The 17,568-nt window shown below is 44.6% G+C and overlaps 2 protein-coding genes across 2 annotated transcripts; one reads left to right on the forward strand and one right to left on the reverse strand.

The window, feature by feature from the left end:
* Positions 1–48: 48 nt before the first annotated feature.
* Positions 49–2,710, forward strand: LOC116397406 (ras-related protein rab7). The gene is made up of 5 exons (XM_031872829.1): positions 49–151; positions 428–554; positions 642–860; positions 1,307–1,432; positions 1,557–2,710. The coding sequence occupies exons 1-5, from the start codon at positions 99–101 to the stop codon at positions 1,641–1,643; spliced, it is 612 nt and encodes a 203-aa protein (XP_031728689.1). The 5' UTR covers positions 49–98; the 3' UTR covers positions 1,644–2,710.
* Positions 1,502–15,100, reverse strand: hcfc1a (host cell factor C1a). Its single transcript, XM_031872456.1, has 28 exons — positions 14,955–15,100; positions 13,584–13,768; positions 12,893–13,041; positions 12,023–12,183; positions 11,718–11,926; positions 11,406–11,490; positions 11,172–11,278; positions 10,885–11,064; positions 10,545–10,787; positions 10,264–10,412; positions 9,961–10,143; positions 9,648–9,869; positions 9,157–9,258; positions 8,811–9,039; positions 8,361–8,497; positions 8,123–8,270; positions 7,782–8,002; positions 6,701–7,523; positions 6,430–6,620; positions 6,152–6,286; positions 5,842–6,049; positions 5,380–5,661; positions 5,191–5,297; positions 4,966–5,100; positions 4,691–4,876; positions 4,275–4,572; positions 4,116–4,179; positions 1,502–4,026 (listed from the first exon to the last, which is right to left on the reverse strand). Exons 2-28 carry the CDS (start codon positions 13,762–13,764, stop codon positions 3,987–3,989), a joined length of 5,175 nt encoding a protein of 1,724 aa, XP_031728316.1. The 5' UTR covers positions 13,765–13,768; positions 14,955–15,100; the 3' UTR covers positions 1,502–3,986.
* Between the last annotated feature and the right edge of the window lie 2,468 nt (positions 15,101–17,568).

The raw sequence follows: 17,568 nt of genomic DNA on the forward strand, positions 1-17,568 counted from the left end.
ACACACCTCAAATTTACAAGACAGCCAAAATTCCGAGGAGCACTTGAAGGCAGCAGCAGCTGAAGCTCCGGTAGAAACAAACCCGAACAGACGTGACCATGAACGACAGAAGTCCGGTTACACTGAAGATAATCCTCATAGGAAGCTCCGGGTAAACATCGACTATCTTGTTTTAAAATCTCATTATCACTCCTGTTGTACAGTTTTGATTTGCTGCTCCTACGACAGTTGTTTCACTTTCATTTACTCTGTAATGTAATGTAAAACTGAGGTGTAAAGCCTAATATATATTAGTTATTTTTTTATTAGTTATTTACCAGTGCCATGAGAATAAAAGATGAAAAGTAGCCTAAATGTCTGCGGAAGGAACGTGAGATTTTGAGTGTGTTCTACCTTTAATGATCTTAATGCACGTGTGTTTGCACAGGGTGGGAAAATCCTCCTTCATGAACAGATACGTGAATCACCGGTTCACCAACATGTACCGGGCCACGGTAGGGACCGACTTCCTCTCCAAAACGCTCCAGATAGATGAGGACACAGTCAACCTTCAGGTAGCATCTCTGTGCACCTGCAACCACACCTCCACGTGGGAACAAGTAGTAATCTGTTGATAAAATGAGTGTTAAATGTTCCCTCAGCTCTGGGACACTGCGGGCACGGAGAGGTTCCAGTCTCTGGGTACACCTCTGTACAGAGGAGCGCACTGCTGCATGCTGGTGTTTGATGTCACATCCACGACTAGTTTCTCTGCCCTGGAGCAGTGGAGGAAGGAGTTCCTGATCCAGGGCGAGCCTCAGGACCCGCAACACTTCCCCTTCATCGTGCTGGGCAACAAGACTGACCTGAGCAACCGGGAGGTAGCAAAGATACGTGAAATAGTGAAAATAAACTAGGGGGTCAACAGGTGTCTTTCGAAAGTTTATACGAGTAACAGTATTCTAGAAAATACATAAACCATACACTCTTTCGTGGCATTGGATTATCAATCAAACAGGTATATTTCTGACAGATTAATTGGTTAATTGAGAAAATTGTTGGCAGATTGATCAATAACAAAATTAATTGTCACAACCAATGTAATATCCAGGTAATCATTTTAAAAATAAATAAATAACTTCTTTATAACAGTTCCATTACAAACAGCTTTCACTGTTCATGTAACAGTGTAATATTTGGCTTTTAGAATGTAATTAAAATTGTACATGAGGGGATTAATTACTTTCCACTGCGTTCACTTTGAAGGAAACCTATTGTTTACATCCTTATAATAAATATTGCTTGCACTGTGCCTCGGTCCCTGCAGGTGTCTGTCAATAAGGCCCTGTTGTGGTGTGAGGAGATAAGAGCAGAGTACTTTGAGGGAAGCGCCAAAGAGGACCTGGATGTGGAGAAGCCGTTCCTGAGAGCCGCTCAGAGCGGCTTACAACAGGTGATTCAAGCACTTTAAAAAACAAAAATCTTTGTGGTGGAAAAAAAAGGAGAAAAGATGCAGCATCTCTTTTATGTTTAACATGTTTATTTTTTGATGATAAAAGATACATTACTCCCTACAGTACAAAAAACACACATTGGAAAATACAGGACATTTCCAGATAACCTGCGAACAGCCGAGAGAAACTCGCAACACCTGTGAGTGCTGAGAGCAGCACTCGTCCCAGCGTGGGAGGGAAAGTTCAGAGAGACCTCGGCACTGCTGATGATGACCTATCTAACGAGGGTGCAAAAATAGTGACCCAGCAAAGGTACTGTGGAAGGAAAGGACACAATTGTATACCACATGGAGAGAGAGAGAGGAACAAACTCGTTAAATGTTTTTTTTTTTTTTTTTTTGGGAGAACCTTCAGCTTATGGTCTAACTTAAGGCATCACTACTAAAATACACTGCTTTTGCATGCATGTCTAGTTTTTGTTCAACAGACACACTGACACACACAAAAATGATGAATGCATATGAAGAGAAAGTTAATTCCTAGTAAGAAAATTGGGAGAAACCCAACAAACGGGGGAAACCAAAGGTGCCAGCCGAAGAAAAAGGCGGCTGAGCGAAAACCTTGGCTCTTAATCTTCCTGGCCGTTACCATAACAAAGCGAATCCGCCCGTACAAAGTAGATATACACTCACGTCCGGTCAGAAACCACCTCCCTGTACAACTTCTTATACCGTAATGAAGCTAGCAGTGATTCAGACTCCTACAGTGAATCAGCTGGACAGAAGCAAATTAGAGCCATCGGGGAGACTATATATATATTTATATATATATATATATATTTGTTTCTTTTATAAGTAAAGACACAAAAGGCAATCAAGAGATGACCAACATGTAAAAACAGTTTGTTACAGGTAATTATATAAAAGGCCAAGATGTTGTTTTTGTTTGTTTTATTCTTGCTCTATGAACGAACTAATTTACAAGTGAGTACACTCCGGCTATGTAAGCTTTCTTCCCCAAAACATCCCCATAGAAAGACATACGGGTTAACACATCACAGTAAGCTGCACACCATCTGTAGTCTGAAATACAGAGCCGTGGGAGGAAAACAAAAATTAAAATTTATTAAATTGGATTCACATACATCAATAGGATAGGGGGAAAATATGTCGACGAATATAATTTGCCATTCTAAAAAAATTAAAGAGGTGAGACGCCACATTCATGAGCATAACAAGCGTAGGACAACTGATCGGGATATTTGGGGGGGGGGGGGAAGGTAGGACAAGATCTGATGTTTTCCTCATACCCCGTGAAACTCCATGTTTGGCAAACAAAGCAACACAAGCATTGAGTAGTAAACAAAGTAAAAACTCTTCCACTTCAGTCCTATAACTTCTGTGGGTTCTACTCGGAACAAATACAAAAGTCTTTCTCTCTCTCGTGACCATCTGCGAACAAGAACATACAACCAACTGAATGAAGATTTTTAAAAATAGAGTGGCAACCGCAACACAGCCACCGATCTTCCCACCAACACAAACTATGGGGATGAACAACTGTTAAAAAAAGTGATGTTTTTGTTGTTTTTTTTTTAAAATGCACACAACATACACACAGGAAAAGAAAGAAAGAAAAACAAAAAAGCTTAAAAAATACAAAAATAAACTACACAAAAGATCTTCTGCGTCAATGCTTGCTAATTTTTTTGGGAAGATTTTTGTGTGTGTGTGTGTTGCAAGTCTCAGTCCTAGCAAAGTCTGTCTGTCATTCATTCTCTACAAATCTCTTCGTCCTTTTTTCATTTTTTGTCCACTTCGAAGTGTCGGCCACCAGTCCTCATCTTGGGGGGTAAAAAGCGCACAGTGATGACATTTACAGGAGACTGGAGTCCAGCACGATGAATACAGACTTGGTTCTCGATGAAGCAAATTAGTTTTGACCAAAAAAAAGAAAAAAAAAAAAGAAAAGAATGATGTCCTCCGTCGTTGAGGACAAGTGCTTTATTTGTATCCATACCGATTTTTTCCTCTCATCTAAAACTCATGCCTCCACAGCTCTTTTTTCCCCAACACTGTACATCATTTCGTGTAGTCTCTCTCTACATCCCCCCAGGATTCACAAAACAAAAAGACAAAAACAAAAGGTAACAAATGAGCTCAGCCTGGCTCCCAATTTGTGAAAGATGTAAATTATTCTCTATGCTGCTTAACTACTGAAACAAGCCAAAAATAGATGTTAAAACGATGGGAGGGGATGTGACTGAAAAAGATAATGTGCTTCTAAGTTTGTGTTGCTCTAAAAATAGTACAACCAACAGAACGAGGAGGAAGGAGGGTTTTTATCTACAGAAACATCTCTCAGATTGACTTTCATCTCGGCTTCATATGCTTGTTCTGCCTCCATTGCCGTCTTGATCTGAGACTTGAGGGTGGAGGATGAGATTAGGATGAGGATGGGGGGTGAAGGTCAGTCTTCCTGATTAAAAAAAAAAAAAAAAAAGGACAGCGAGTGGAAAAAGGACAAAAGACTGGGTGGGGTCTCTGGGCAACCTCACTGGTCCGTCCTTGCTTTCTTTGGACCAGTAGCCTTACTGCAAGAGCACACATAAAACCAGAATAAGTATTGCATGTTTAATGTCGAGCCTGTGTGAACAGTACGAAATGTAGACGCTGTACTTACGTATCAGGAGAGGTGCCTGGTCTTTTGGCGGCCGGTTTTGCAGAGGCGGCGTCTTTGCCAGATTCTACAAAGCAGACAAACGGTTGAAATCTATCCAACGAGGAATTGCTCTCTTACAAAGGTTTGACAGTTAGTGTGTGCGATTCCTTGTGTGCTCACCTTGCAGCCATCGGACTTGGGTGGCGGGACCGTAACCCTTCTCGTTGCGGGCGGCAATGCGGAAGATGATGGCAGGCTTGGTGGTGTAGTCGATGTGGGCATTGGAGAGGCTGGACGACTGCACCAAGCATGAGGGGTTGGGTCCACAGTACACGCGCATGAAGGCTAGCTGTGCCGGGGTGGAGGCCTTGGCCTCGGCCGTCTGGTTGCTCTGGATGGCCAGGTACACAGAGTACTCGATGATCTTCCCCGACGTCACTGAGGGCGGCTCCCAGGTCAGGTGGGCACCATCTGGGCTCTGCATAGGGACAGTGGACGATTACTACCCAGTGCCCGAAAGCAGCTGGTGTTATGTTTTACACAGATCCACAGCTAAATGAGGAAGGAAGGATAAGGGGCTTTACTGGCGTGTTTACCTTGCTGATTTTGATGGCGCAAGGAGCCCCTGGGAAGCCTGGCAGGCAAGTCTTGAAAGCAGATATCTCAGAGAAAGATCCACGGCCACAAGCGTTTATTCCAGCAACACGGAACTTGTAAGCTGTGCCGGGCTGCAGCTCCATTTTCTTCATCTGGCCGTAGTCTGGCATGACGCCAGAGTCATCCTGCCAAACAAAACGCAGGGATTAGAGATGCACTGAGACCTCCAACATGGAGTCATCCAAGCATGAAAGGAGCCTCCTGAGAAACTTACATCTCCTTGAGAGTTGTCTCCTGGCATATAGAAGTGGGTGACCACCATATTTGTCACTTTAACAATTCCAACATCGAACCACTGGTTCTCTTTTTTTACAACAGCCTTCACTGGGGTTGGCTGAGGGGCTTGTTTCTGTTAGAAAACAACAACAAAAAGAAAAACTGTTACATTTCTCCTCTCTTTGAGCAAGCTGAACCAGCCAGATGTTGTCCAATAGCTCACCTCTCCCTCGATCCCATTGGCGACCTCTGCTAGAGCGGCTGCTGCTTGCAGCTTGGCTGGACTTGCCACCGATACAGAGGGCGCAAACGTGCTTGATGGAGCGAGTGCTGCGGAGTGAAAAAGGAACAGTCAATCTCGGTTCAAAAAGACATCCGTCGCTAACCGTCAAAGAAAAGCAGTAAGTCTTACTCTCAGCAGTGGTACGTGGCAGCAGTGACGCCACAGCACTGGTGACCGCAGCAGCCATCTCATTGTGCCCGTTGCTCTCGACAGAGGGGTCGTTGAGGCTGTCAGCGGGGGCGAGGCCCTCGGTGGGCACGCTACTGTCCACGCTGGCCTGCTGTGCAGCAGCCTGAGCCTCCTGCAGCTGCAGCTGCTGCTGCTGGTGGACCAGCGCTGCGAGCTCCTGCTGAGTCAGCATGATGGGGATGGTGGTGGGCTGCTGGCTCTCACCAGTGGAATTGCTCTCATCTATGAACAGAGAAGATATTGAAGAATTCATTCACTGACAGCATGAATACATGGATCCGTTCATGCCTTTTCCCCCACTTTACTACAGAAAGACTCTAATCTATGACACTACATTTCACAATCAAAACCAAGTGTGCAGAGAGATCTGACGATACTATACTAGACTATGGCTGAACTCACTCATTACTGCTTGCTGGGCTGCCTGGAGGACAGCCTGGATAGCGAGGGCCTGGGCTTCTTCGGTGGCTGCTGCCTGAGCAGCGGCCTCCGCTGCTGCAGTCACAGCTAGCTCCTCGTCCGACAGCCCCGTCACCATGAGAGTGGTGCCCTGACCCTCAGACATCAGCTCTGAGGGCAGATTCAAGGCTGCAGCGGTGGCTGCTTCTCCCTGAGAGAACACATTACAGGTCATATACGCACTCTATACATCTTTAAATGAATGGACTTTAAGCCGACACTGGCATTTGTGTGACATTACACTGTTATTTACCTCTGCCTGCGTCTCCATAGCGGAGGCTCCCTCCTCTGCAGCTGCAGCTTCTGCTGATGCCGTCTCATCGGTTTGCATGGGTTCCTCTGTGGAGCTGGTAGCAGTACTCACACCCTCTGTGATTGATGAGATCGACTGGAGAAAGAAACAAAGAAAACATACAGATTGGTCGCAATGGGAAACTATGTTTCAGGAAGACATCTGCTGAGATTGCCATGACTCAGCAGTGGTGGTTAGATCACTTGTTAAGCTTGCCGGTGTATTAATGCGTTTCTTACAGGTACAGAGGGTCCGGGGGCCGGTGTGGACTGAGTGACGGTTGTGATGGCCCTGCCCTGAGTTGTGGTAGCCGTGGCTGCTGCTGCTGCGGCTGCTGCTGCTGCTGCTGCTGCAGTGGTGGTGGGGGTGGGGGTGGGGGTGGTCACTTCAGGGCTGCTGGTACCTTCTGCTCCCTCCTCTGTCTGCTGGGCTGTTGACATATTTTAAGTTAGACTTCCAACCAATACGTTTATTTCACAATCAATTAAATTACAGCACATTTGGGTATACCTGTGCCCTCGCCTGTCTCCATACTGCAGGTGGCAGTGGTGGCTGTGTTGGTGGTCCCAGTTTCGTGCGTTTCACAGGGCGGGTTGGAGCAAACCCTCTGGACCTGGCCCTCCGCTGTGCTGGTCTGGTCGCCTCCCATGCTGGAGGTGGCCGTGGACGGGGTGTTGGTGGTCCCCGTCTCGTGTGTTTCGCAGGGTGGGTTGGAGCACACCCTCTGCACGGTGCTCGTCTGGCCTGCGTTCATGTTAGATGACGACTGGGTGGATGTGTTGGTAGTGCCCGTCACGTGGGTCTCACAGGGTGGGTTGGAGCACGGCTGCTGGGCTCCTCCCATGTTAGCCGACGCTGTGGTGGCCGTGTTAGTTGTCCCGGTTTCATGGGTCTCGCATGGTGGGTTGGAGCACATACGCGGTGTGGACATGTTTGATGACGCAGTTGTGGCTGTGTTGGTGGTGCCTGTTTCGTGGGTCTCGCATGGCGGGTTAGAGCACATCTGTCCTCCCATTGCAGGAGAGGAGGTGGTGGCTGTGTTGGTGGTTCCGGTTTCATGGGTCTCGCAGGGCGGGTTAGAACAGACCTGTCCTGCTCCCATGGTGGCCGACGAGGTGGTGGCTGTGTTGGTGGTTCCTGTCTCGTGGGTCTCGCAGGGCGGGTTGGAGCACACCAGGGTGACGGTCCCAGAGCCGTCTCCAGCCGCTCCAGCCTCAGACGAGCTGGGCTGCTCAGAGGTGGGTGAAGCCAGGATGGACACTGGTAGATCCTGCACTGGTTGAGCTTCTACACCACTGGGAGTTGTGATCAGAGTCACCTGGGTGGGCTGGTTCTAGGCAGAAGACAATCAATTTAAGTTCTCTTTCAGTCAAACAGCTCAAAAGGGAAGTCCTTTTATACCCTCTCCCTAACTCTTATCCCATTGTTTATCTAGCAGTAGCTCTGCCGTTGTTCTGTAGTAACAGAAATGGCCATCAACAACATTTACAATCTTTTTCTTAACTTTTTAAATGTAGTAATTAAAAGCTTGTGGTGCATACTGCTGCCACGATGATTACAATGCTAAATACAACAATCTGCAGGGTCTTACTTGCACTGTCATGGTGGAGGAGGGCAATGTGGAAGCAGAAGTCAGGTTGGTCTGAGCAGTTGAAACGGTTATGGCAGCTGGGCTGATGACCTGGCTGGACAGTGTAGCGATGGTTCCCAGTGTGTTGATGGGGGTGACCAGAGAGGCGTTGGAACTTCCCACTGTGCTTCCTGCCAGGCTTGAGGAGACTGCACCAGAGACTGTCCCCAGAGTGGTGACACCTGGAAGGAAGAGAAGTGGCATTAAAAGATGAAAACCAAAAGTGTTATCTGTGATAACATATTAATGTGATCTAATAATAAATCATTAAAAACAAATCACAAGAACATTGTTATTCTTACCAGTAGTCCCCTTGACCACCAGAGTGGTGACGGTGGGCTTAACAGCAGATACCGACACTGGTGTAACAAGTCGAACACCACCGACTGTGCTCATGGGCACGGTGCGCAAAATAGTGCCAGGTTGCCCAGGAGCACCCTTCAAAACCACCTAGAGACACACAATTCAGGATCAGTCTCCTCATCTGCAACATAAGCGATGATGGCAATAAAGACTGCGGCCAACAAACAGTCACATTACCTGCGTCAGTCCCTGTTGGCCGCCTGCAGTGGCAAGTTTGGGCACGGCAGTGATGATTTTACCAGCAGTCCCAGTGGTCATCACCTTTGTGGTAAGGATTGTGATCGGCGTTTTCATGCCTGCACTGCTCGTCACACCTGCAAGGACAAAAGCATGTATGCCTCAAGTTAATTTTCATCTCAAGACACCCAAACAACAGACCATGGGTAACTTACAGCTGCGAATAATTCAGTTTTTTTCCATTCCCACTCATTGCCAGACTACATCATCACTACTTCTGTTGTGACATGCAACCACTGCTGAGCTGAAAATCCAACCAGATGACAAAAAACATGTGATCCAGATGTTCATCTGGTTCAGGTTTTGCTTAAACTTGACTTCTTTTGTAGTACTGTTCTCCGTCATGAATGTGCAGGCCGTTGTGATATGTAGTAATTAACGTAAACTTGCGTGAGTTTAGACCTGCAGCTCCAGACTGGGACATTATGGCCGACATGGGGATGGTCTTGATGATGGTGGTGCCCTGCTTAGTGGTGGTAGGAGAGACACCGCTGATGTTGAGGATATGGGGCTTGTTTCCTGCGCCTCCTGCCTGGGAAGTGGTGATGATGGTTGTGGGCTTGCCATCTGCGGAGGTCACCAGCTTCAGGATGGTGCCGGCTGGGAGGGGACCCTTTGTCTGGGAGGAGAGAGGCACAAGTTATGCAAACCATTTGCAGAAAGACATCTGGTTCCGTTCTCAGGAGTTTTAAGCTACCTCCTGTTTTATTTTTATTCATTCGTGCATATAGCTGACCTGTATGAGCTGTGTGAGAGGGTTATTGGAAGCCTGGCCTGTGATAGATGTCTGCCCTGGCTTGGTTTGTACCACAGACATCATCTTGCCAAGGTTGGAGATCTGCAAACATAGAAGAGAGACTCAAGTTCACGAGTCGCAAGAAAACATTGGGACAGCACAGGGAGTTCAGTGGGAAGCTGGACCACTGGTGGCTCTACAAATAAAAATTTGAGCCATAACTGACCAACAGTCATGCAAATCACTAACATCATGCTCCCTGTTTTCTTAGTACTATTCTCCAACAGTCACTGTAGTCCAACCTTTACTCCCTCCCCCACGAGTTAAAGCTAAGTGCATGTTGTCACCATCTCTGGGACAAGACATTAAAAAAAACCTACAGAACCCATAATTTACAGCATGCATGTGAAAGCACCAAAGGGTGCTCTCGGAGTGGTGGTCCGAGAGACATCCCTGTGCTACAGATTTTCCACATTGTCCTCCTCTCTTACCAGAGTGCCACCACTCCCCATGGTGAGGGGACTCTTGACCAGGGTGATGGTCTTGGTAACTCCTCCCACCACAGTGGTTACCACCTGGGCCTGCTGGGCCACTGTGACTGCACCAGACTTGTGCACAGTGATGATGGGTCTGGTGGTGGTGGGAGAGGACCCGGTCGCTGTGCCCACCTGGGCTGCAGCAGTTTTCAGCATCCTGGTGGCCGGGTTACTGACCTACAAGCACAACAATATTTTCAGAATTGACCCAGGACGGACAGAATGCACACAATGTAATAAAATTGAGAATGTTTAGTGAGATCTGTACCATGAGTGGAGAAGCCATTTTCATTGTGGTTGTGCCAGGGGAAACAGCTACTGTTTTCAGAATGGTGGCACCTGCTGGAACATTTAGGAGAGTGCCTGCAGAAGAGGGCGGGATCTTCTGTGTTGCTGCAGCTGCAGCAGCCAAAGCTGCCATGCCACTCATCTGAGGGCTACTCCCAATTGGCTGAAAAAAACACAACAAACAAGAAAACACATGATTGGGCACATGTACTGATCTGATGACATTTACTGCAAAGAAAATCTTTAATGTGAAAAAAATGCAGTGCAAGATTGCTGCTCATACCGATCCTTGGGTGGTCTGGGCCGGCATTACCATACGAACACCTGGTGGAAGGGACGTCAGAGTGATTGGGGATTTCCCAGGCTGGCTGGGGCGGACTGTGACAACAGATGTGCCTGTGGCAGACTGTTGCGCTGCAACCTTCAACACAGCTGTAACAAAGAAACCGATGATCAGACTTTATGTGCAGCGTCTTCGCAGTTGCTGAGTTTTCTGGTTTAGTGATAACAATGGACTTGGAAGCGTTGGAAAAGAGGAATCAGTGGTCACTAGTGTTATAATACCTGTCTGGGTTAGGCTCTGAGCAGACAGTGCTACAACAGCCGGTGCAGGGCTCTTTGGAGAGTTCAGAGGCTGCACAGGGCTGGCACTCATGACTGGCGAGGCTGTAGCTGGAGTTGCAGGGATGTCATATTTCTGCAGCTGCAGTAAGTAGGTGTCAGCAGTTGAGACGGCACCCCAGCTCACCTCAAGAGAGTTTGTGTTGGCACGGACTAGCTGCACCCTGGCAGGGGCATGTGGTCGCTCTGAGGAGGGCGGAGGACAACAAATTTAACAACAATGACACAATCTGACCCATAGAAGTCCCTTTTAAACGACGAAACCATGTTGCAGCACACATACCTGTTTCCAGGTACCAGAGGTCTTTACAACAGACTTGATTGTTCCAAGCTTTACGATAACCATCGCGGCCGCTCCATACATAGAGTCTAGAATTGATGGCCACAGCACAGTGGCCAGCACGGGCCCTAGGGATGTTGTCTTCAAGAGTATCCATCAACACCGTCTCCCAACACATGGAGTCTACAGACAGACAGACACGTGGTACAAAAGTTAACTGCAGTGAAGGCCGTTTTACTCAAACCTCTTCCGAGTGAAACTAAGCGTAATGAATACAGAGTTAGACAAACCTAGATTTAGGCAGGCAAGAGTGTTTGTGCACTTCCACTCCTTCTCGTGTGTCGCCACTTTGACATCGTCCATTACCAATGGAACCCATCCTCCAAAAACATACATCCTGCACATTGAGAAAAAAGGAAATCAGTGAGATGTTGCTACCAAACACAGCCTGATGTTCTGGGAGTTCTGACATGATTAAATACAACATTCAATGTGTTATTGCTTTGGTGAAGCAGTCGTCTCACTTGTTTGTGATGGTGGTGGCAGAGTGAAGACTTCTGGGGAGCGGCGCTGTCCCGTTGACTGACGGTTTGTTCCATGTTAGGGTATCTGGAGACAATGACCAGCAGTAGGACATTATACAAAAGCCCTTTTGTATTTTTTCATGCAACCAGATACATTAAAGTACCTCGAGTAAGGCATGTTCTCACACATCATTGTCAAACATTGACTTTTAAGGGGGATGATGCTCAACCCCTGTTGGTCTGAATGGGTATAAATAGCAGCACTTTCTCTGAGTGGCATCATTTTTTCTAGTCACACTTTTAGAAACCTACCAATATCAAGTGTCCACAGATCTCCGAGGCGACAACCACTCATCCCTCCATAGATTATCAGGCGAGATTTCCTGCTCGTCTTTTCTGTGTATACAACGGCAGTGTGGCTCTCACGAGGAGGCGGCAGGACGCCATATGTGATTGGGATATCCCATCCAACCACACTGGAGCCTGCGCGAAGCTCAAGAGTGTACAGATCATTCAGGTATCTGAAAGTAAAACGCAGACAGAAGTCACAATCGTGTTGAAGTAGAATCTCAAGCATCTTGTGCAGCAAAAGGGCCATGCTGGTAAAACATCCGTACCGGGGAATGTTGTTTTTTGGGTCTTCGCTGTCATTGGCTAGTCCACCGAACAGGTAGCATTTGTTGCCAACCAGCGAGAAACTGTGGCCAAGACGAGGGCATGGAGGGGGACCATTCTTCGGGTTTTTTGCTTTCAACTTTTTCCATTCCCATCTGCTGGCCTGTAACAAAAAAACACACTGTCAAAACAACATATTATGTCAACATCAGGTCTCAGCAGAAATTGTTACAAACACAAGTTGACCTCATTCCCTCTTCTGCCAATCTGATAAGGATTTGTCTTTTTTTATTTTTCCATTTAATATTTATCTATTCCATTTTCCAGTGGCTGAAAATCATCTGGACTCTATTTAATGCCATAACCAGAAATAAAACATATTACAACGTACACAACTTAAACGTCATTCATTGTGCAGAGTGAAGCTTTTGCAAGTACGACAATAAAGACATGATTTTGGCATAGTGCACTTGACAAAGTCAGAATAACTTGGGCTGATTAGCATCACGTTCAGCCAGTTGCTGGAACGCGGTGAACCCTCTAAATTCTGAATCATTCAAGAAAGAATCACGATGCATCTAAGAATCCATTATTTTTCCTCACATTTAACAGATATTCAAGTAAGACGTTGTTTGTTTTTACATCAACAATCTCTGCAGACAGACAAGCTCAAATGTAGTCATGAAAATGTGCACAGACAATGTCCACTTTGTTTTTATTGTAAGAATATTTGTCTTCATTTCATGCTAGTATGAGCTTCAACAACAGCTATATCAGAACTATATCTAAATTAACTGAACACAAACAATTGCATTAATCTTAATGTGTAAATGCAATACAAAAACGTGGGTTATCTTCCATAGACGGATTACCTGTAGTTCATAGAGATCGTTGCTGTACTTTCCGTACTCCACCATTCCACCAAACACCAGCAATCTGGTGCCATCGCAGACAAAACCGTATGCAGCACAACCAGGGGGAATATCACCACGGACCGCTGGGATAAACCACTGGTTTGTTGCTACGAATCAAATCACAAATAATGACGGAAATTATCAGTTGAGGCGTACTCATATGAAGTCATTCAGATTATGAAGGGAGTTAATGTTGTGACCTAAACATGGCTGTGAACCGCTGGTATAACCTCTAAACAACCCTCTTATGAGCAGTATACATAAAATACAATATGTATCTAAGGATAGGGATTACATAAAGCAAATGTGCTGAATTTGTCTGTCCTTATTGGTTTGTGTGCAGGAAATTGGGGCAGAGGGTATACTTAAACCAACCAGCATCATCCATTTTATTTTAGCCCGCCTTTTTTAACGTGCAGTACCACCCTTTCTCCTGTAGAGGGGGCCAAATTTAATCAGGACTTGTTTGGCCTGCTGAGGCCTATACGCTACACAGTTCTGCACATCACGAATCGAGTCGTTAGATATAAAATATATATTTTTTGGGGCGAAGGCTCAATGTGAAAAAAACGAGTTATATGTAATTTCACATCTGCAGATTCATGAAGTAATACATGATGCTTGTTTCACATGCAAAAGTGTATCTTACCAGTGTTGTATACATGTAATTCATCCACAATCCCTTCGTTTCCACCGCCAAACACGACCATCAGCTCCTTAATAGCGACAGCTCTGTGCCCATGCCTGGGCCGAGGAACCGGACCGGACCATCCGAGGACCCGCTTCCACCGCGGCTGCAGAACCGACACCGCGGAGCCAGGGGCAGTCATGATTCTGTCAAACAGAATAATCACGGATCATTATACTTTTAACTTGCTGAAGTAATCGTGGTATCTACCCGTTTAACCAACTCGCACAAACTCATCAGCAGGAACCGCCCGTGCAGTGTAACGTTAGCGAACTTCTGAAACCGGTTTGTGCGGCCGTAGCAACTCAGTAGCTAGCAGCTAGCGGTGTTAGCAGTTAGCTATTGTTAATGAACACATTCAATCAAAAATAACAAATAAATGCGGAATAATAGCTTGCAAGCAATTGCTGGTTTACAACCCATACTATGTGTTTGACGTTACAGGTGTGCTGATAAATACATCGAGTATTTCATACAGTTTTGTCTTAGTTGTTTCTAACCATTGAATTCGAACCATGGAAGCCGCCATCTTGTAACCAAACAAACCCCCGCTAACGCTACTGCCCGTCTGAAAAATGGCGGAAGCGGACGAAAAAGAAAAATAGATGAAAGCTTAGCCAGCAACAGCTGCGAGGAAAAACACTAAATACAAAAACAAATTCAATGAAGTTGTAATAGGCCTAACAAAGCAGAACCGTACGTAGTCACACCACAAAGTTAATCCACGGTTAGGACTGTGAACAAGAGTCGGCTATTTTCATGCCTCTCTGGGAGTCGCCATATTGTAGCAAACAAGCTTAGCATTCTCTACAATCCCTTTAACGCAATTATTAACGCCACAGAGATATTAGAAGCTTATTTTAACAAGCACAACAGCGTGAGAAGCACGCACCACAACTGACACTGAATATCTTGTTGAAATATTCAAAAGAATTAAGCCCAATTGTAGTAGTCAAATGGCTTCTAACGTTAGCTATACTCCGTTAGCACTGGTGGCTAGTTGCTCACAAGCTAACAAGCGTTAGCTGTAAGGCTGGCATCTGTCAAAGCGTCGCCAAATATTACAATGAAATGCAATGTAATTGCGTTATATTCTGACATGCATATTTTACCTGATACAAATGTAGTTGCAACAACACTCTTAAAACACAGCTAAACGGAGTGGAACTGCATAAACAGAGTGTTATTATGTTTCATGCCGTCTCTGGAAGCAGCCATCTTTTCGACAGTCGGCCTAGTTCTACAGCTCCCACAAGAAAAATGGCCGGGCGGTATGCCACAACAAAACATAACAAACCGAAAAAGGCGCAAATATTTTCTATTTTTACTTACTTATTTCGATGCAGAAATTGCAAAAACACGGGTATGTGGTCTTATCTTGAGGCAATAATCCAAATTCATTCGATTTTTGAAGAAGTATCTCCTCTCATGCCTGCCTGGAAGCTGCCATCTTCTTGACAACCAGAGGCGGAGGAAAATGGAAGAGAGTTGGCGTCACCCAAAGTAAACATGGCGACACAGACCCGCTCGCTAACCATTTCCGACAGAAACGCATAACGTTTTTTTGTCACTTGCCATTTTGAATAGGTGAAGGATGTTCTGCATAGTGAGGTGCTTTTAAGAACAATTGAAATCGATGTAAAGAAAACATATTACAAGTTTCAGAAATGTACAACAAGTTGTGTTATGGCACTAGGCTTATTGTCCCTTAGTAAAGATGGCGACATCCCTGCTGAAACCACTTTTATTTTAATATTGAAGGCTATGCTGCTTTTATTCCGCTCCATACCTACTTAGATATGCCTATACATGCACAATAATAGTGTAGAAACACTTATTTACAGATCAGCGCTCACATGAAGGCTGCGATACAGTTACCACGCCCACACCCATCGTTAGTGCGCCCTCCACTGATGCAAGTACCGCATTACTATCTACATCAATTAATAACAAACCTCTCTTTCTTCCAAACAGTAGACGTTCAGCCACATTTCTTCTGGACTCACACTGAAAAGACAAGAAAATGCTTTAAAATGTGGACATTTAGGAGGAAGTTTGATTTGTGTTTTATCAGTAAACCAGGCAGTTTTCCAACATATCCCCCAATTATTTGAATCTATTGTTGATATAAAAAATAGTATTGTATTATTTATTGCTCCAGTGATAAATATGAAAAATACATCAAATGCATATTAAAATTACTGTGCGTACAGTATAAGGGACAGTCTGTCTTTTTCAAATGTAGGCCACAATGATCCTTTTTTGCAACACACTATATAAGATAGAAGACTTAATAAACAAGTAATGTATGAATAAAACAGGGCCAGGGGGTTGTGGTTCTCATCAGTTAAATATTTTTTATTAACGATTCAGTGTGCTGTCATTGTATTGGAATGAAAAAAAACAACAGCATTTCCAGAGATAGTAAATAATCTTATAACCCTGCTCACCCTAACAGGAGTGGCTTATTATGTCTGATTAAATTTCTGATCAGGTTGATCGCCAGACTCCATGTGCCAAGTAAAAATGATACGTGTGTAGTGTTCTAATAGGTTCAACAGTGGGACTAATGAATTATTATCTTATCTATCTTATCTGAACAAAGCTCATGGGAGAGACAGGGAGATGTCAATCAAGCACAGACTGTAGACACTCACGCAGCCTGAGAGGTCTAATCACCTGACAATCAGAATCACCTGCGTGGGTGTGCCTAACATATAAACTGTTTTTTTGAGTGTGTTTATGGAGCAGTAATAGTGCAATACCAAAGCTAGCAATTAATGATATATCGACTGAAAGATGAAAAGGTCACAGTAAAAAAATAAGACCAGACACCAGTTACATTTCAACAATTTTATTATGTAAAGAGTACAGCCACTCCTTCCATCTTCTATCCCATCTCACACAACCAGTGTAGAAAATGTTCCCGTTTGCAGTTTTCTCTTTGCACATTGTGTTATTTTATACCATCAGAATGTAAATCATTTTGTGCAGAAGTAGTTTTTTAATGTATAGCTGCAAAATTTAATAGTTTTATAAATCCCCTTTTGTTAATGTACAGTGAGCAGTTGATGATTTCTCCTTAAGCATTAAGGTCAGCACCAGTGTGGCTGAGACCAGAGCCTGGTGTCTGGTCTTATTGTTGTTGATTGTTTAATGTTATTGTTTAATGTTATTGTCTAATGTTATGCACCACTCGCCATGACAAATTCCTTGTATGTGAAACATAAATTGGCAATAAATATTTCTGATTCTGATTCTGATAATTGAATGACATTCCTTGAGCGACATAAGTCACAACAACATAAGGCATCTGTTAAGTCTTATGAAGACTTGTTAAAACCCGATACTAAGATAGGATAAGACTTTATCCTTGTGTGGGAGCAGCACAAGACGGAAATAAGTAGCGATAAATAGAAACAAATAATAAATTGAATGAGAGAAATTTACAACTAGTATAAGAATAGAAGTAAAACTGTGAACACACGATACAAGGGAATAAACCAGAGCAATAAAAGACAAGGTTAAGAGGTAAACTGACATGGTGTGTTTAAAAGCAGCGAGTCAAAAAGCATAAACAGTGAACACCAATAATACATGTGCTTAAATAAAGATACTTAGTGTTGTTTGTATTAATATAGCAGCAATTTAACACATCAATTGTCCAGCAAGTTGACACAAACTGTTGTGACATGTAGTACTACTTTTAATCCAAATCTCTTCTTTCCGTTGTTCCTCAGGAAGTCCCTTTCCTGACCAGGTGAGGGATTTATTCGGAGTCATAGAGACTCACTATGCACACAATTGAGATTGTGATTCCATGAAAAAACACCTACATTGAATCTGTCTTCAGAAAGAAAAATAACATCTACCATTTATGAGTAGTCTTTACAGTTAACCTCCTGCTGCAGCTTTAAGGATTTGAATCAAGGGCATGCTTCTTGCC

This window comes from Anarrhichthys ocellatus, unplaced genomic scaffold (assembly GCF_004355925.1).
Source record: "Anarrhichthys ocellatus isolate YVR2014 unplaced genomic scaffold, GSC_Weel_1.0 scaffold1, whole genome shotgun sequence".
NCBI lineage: Eukaryota > Metazoa > Chordata > Actinopteri > Perciformes > Anarhichadidae > Anarrhichthys > Anarrhichthys ocellatus.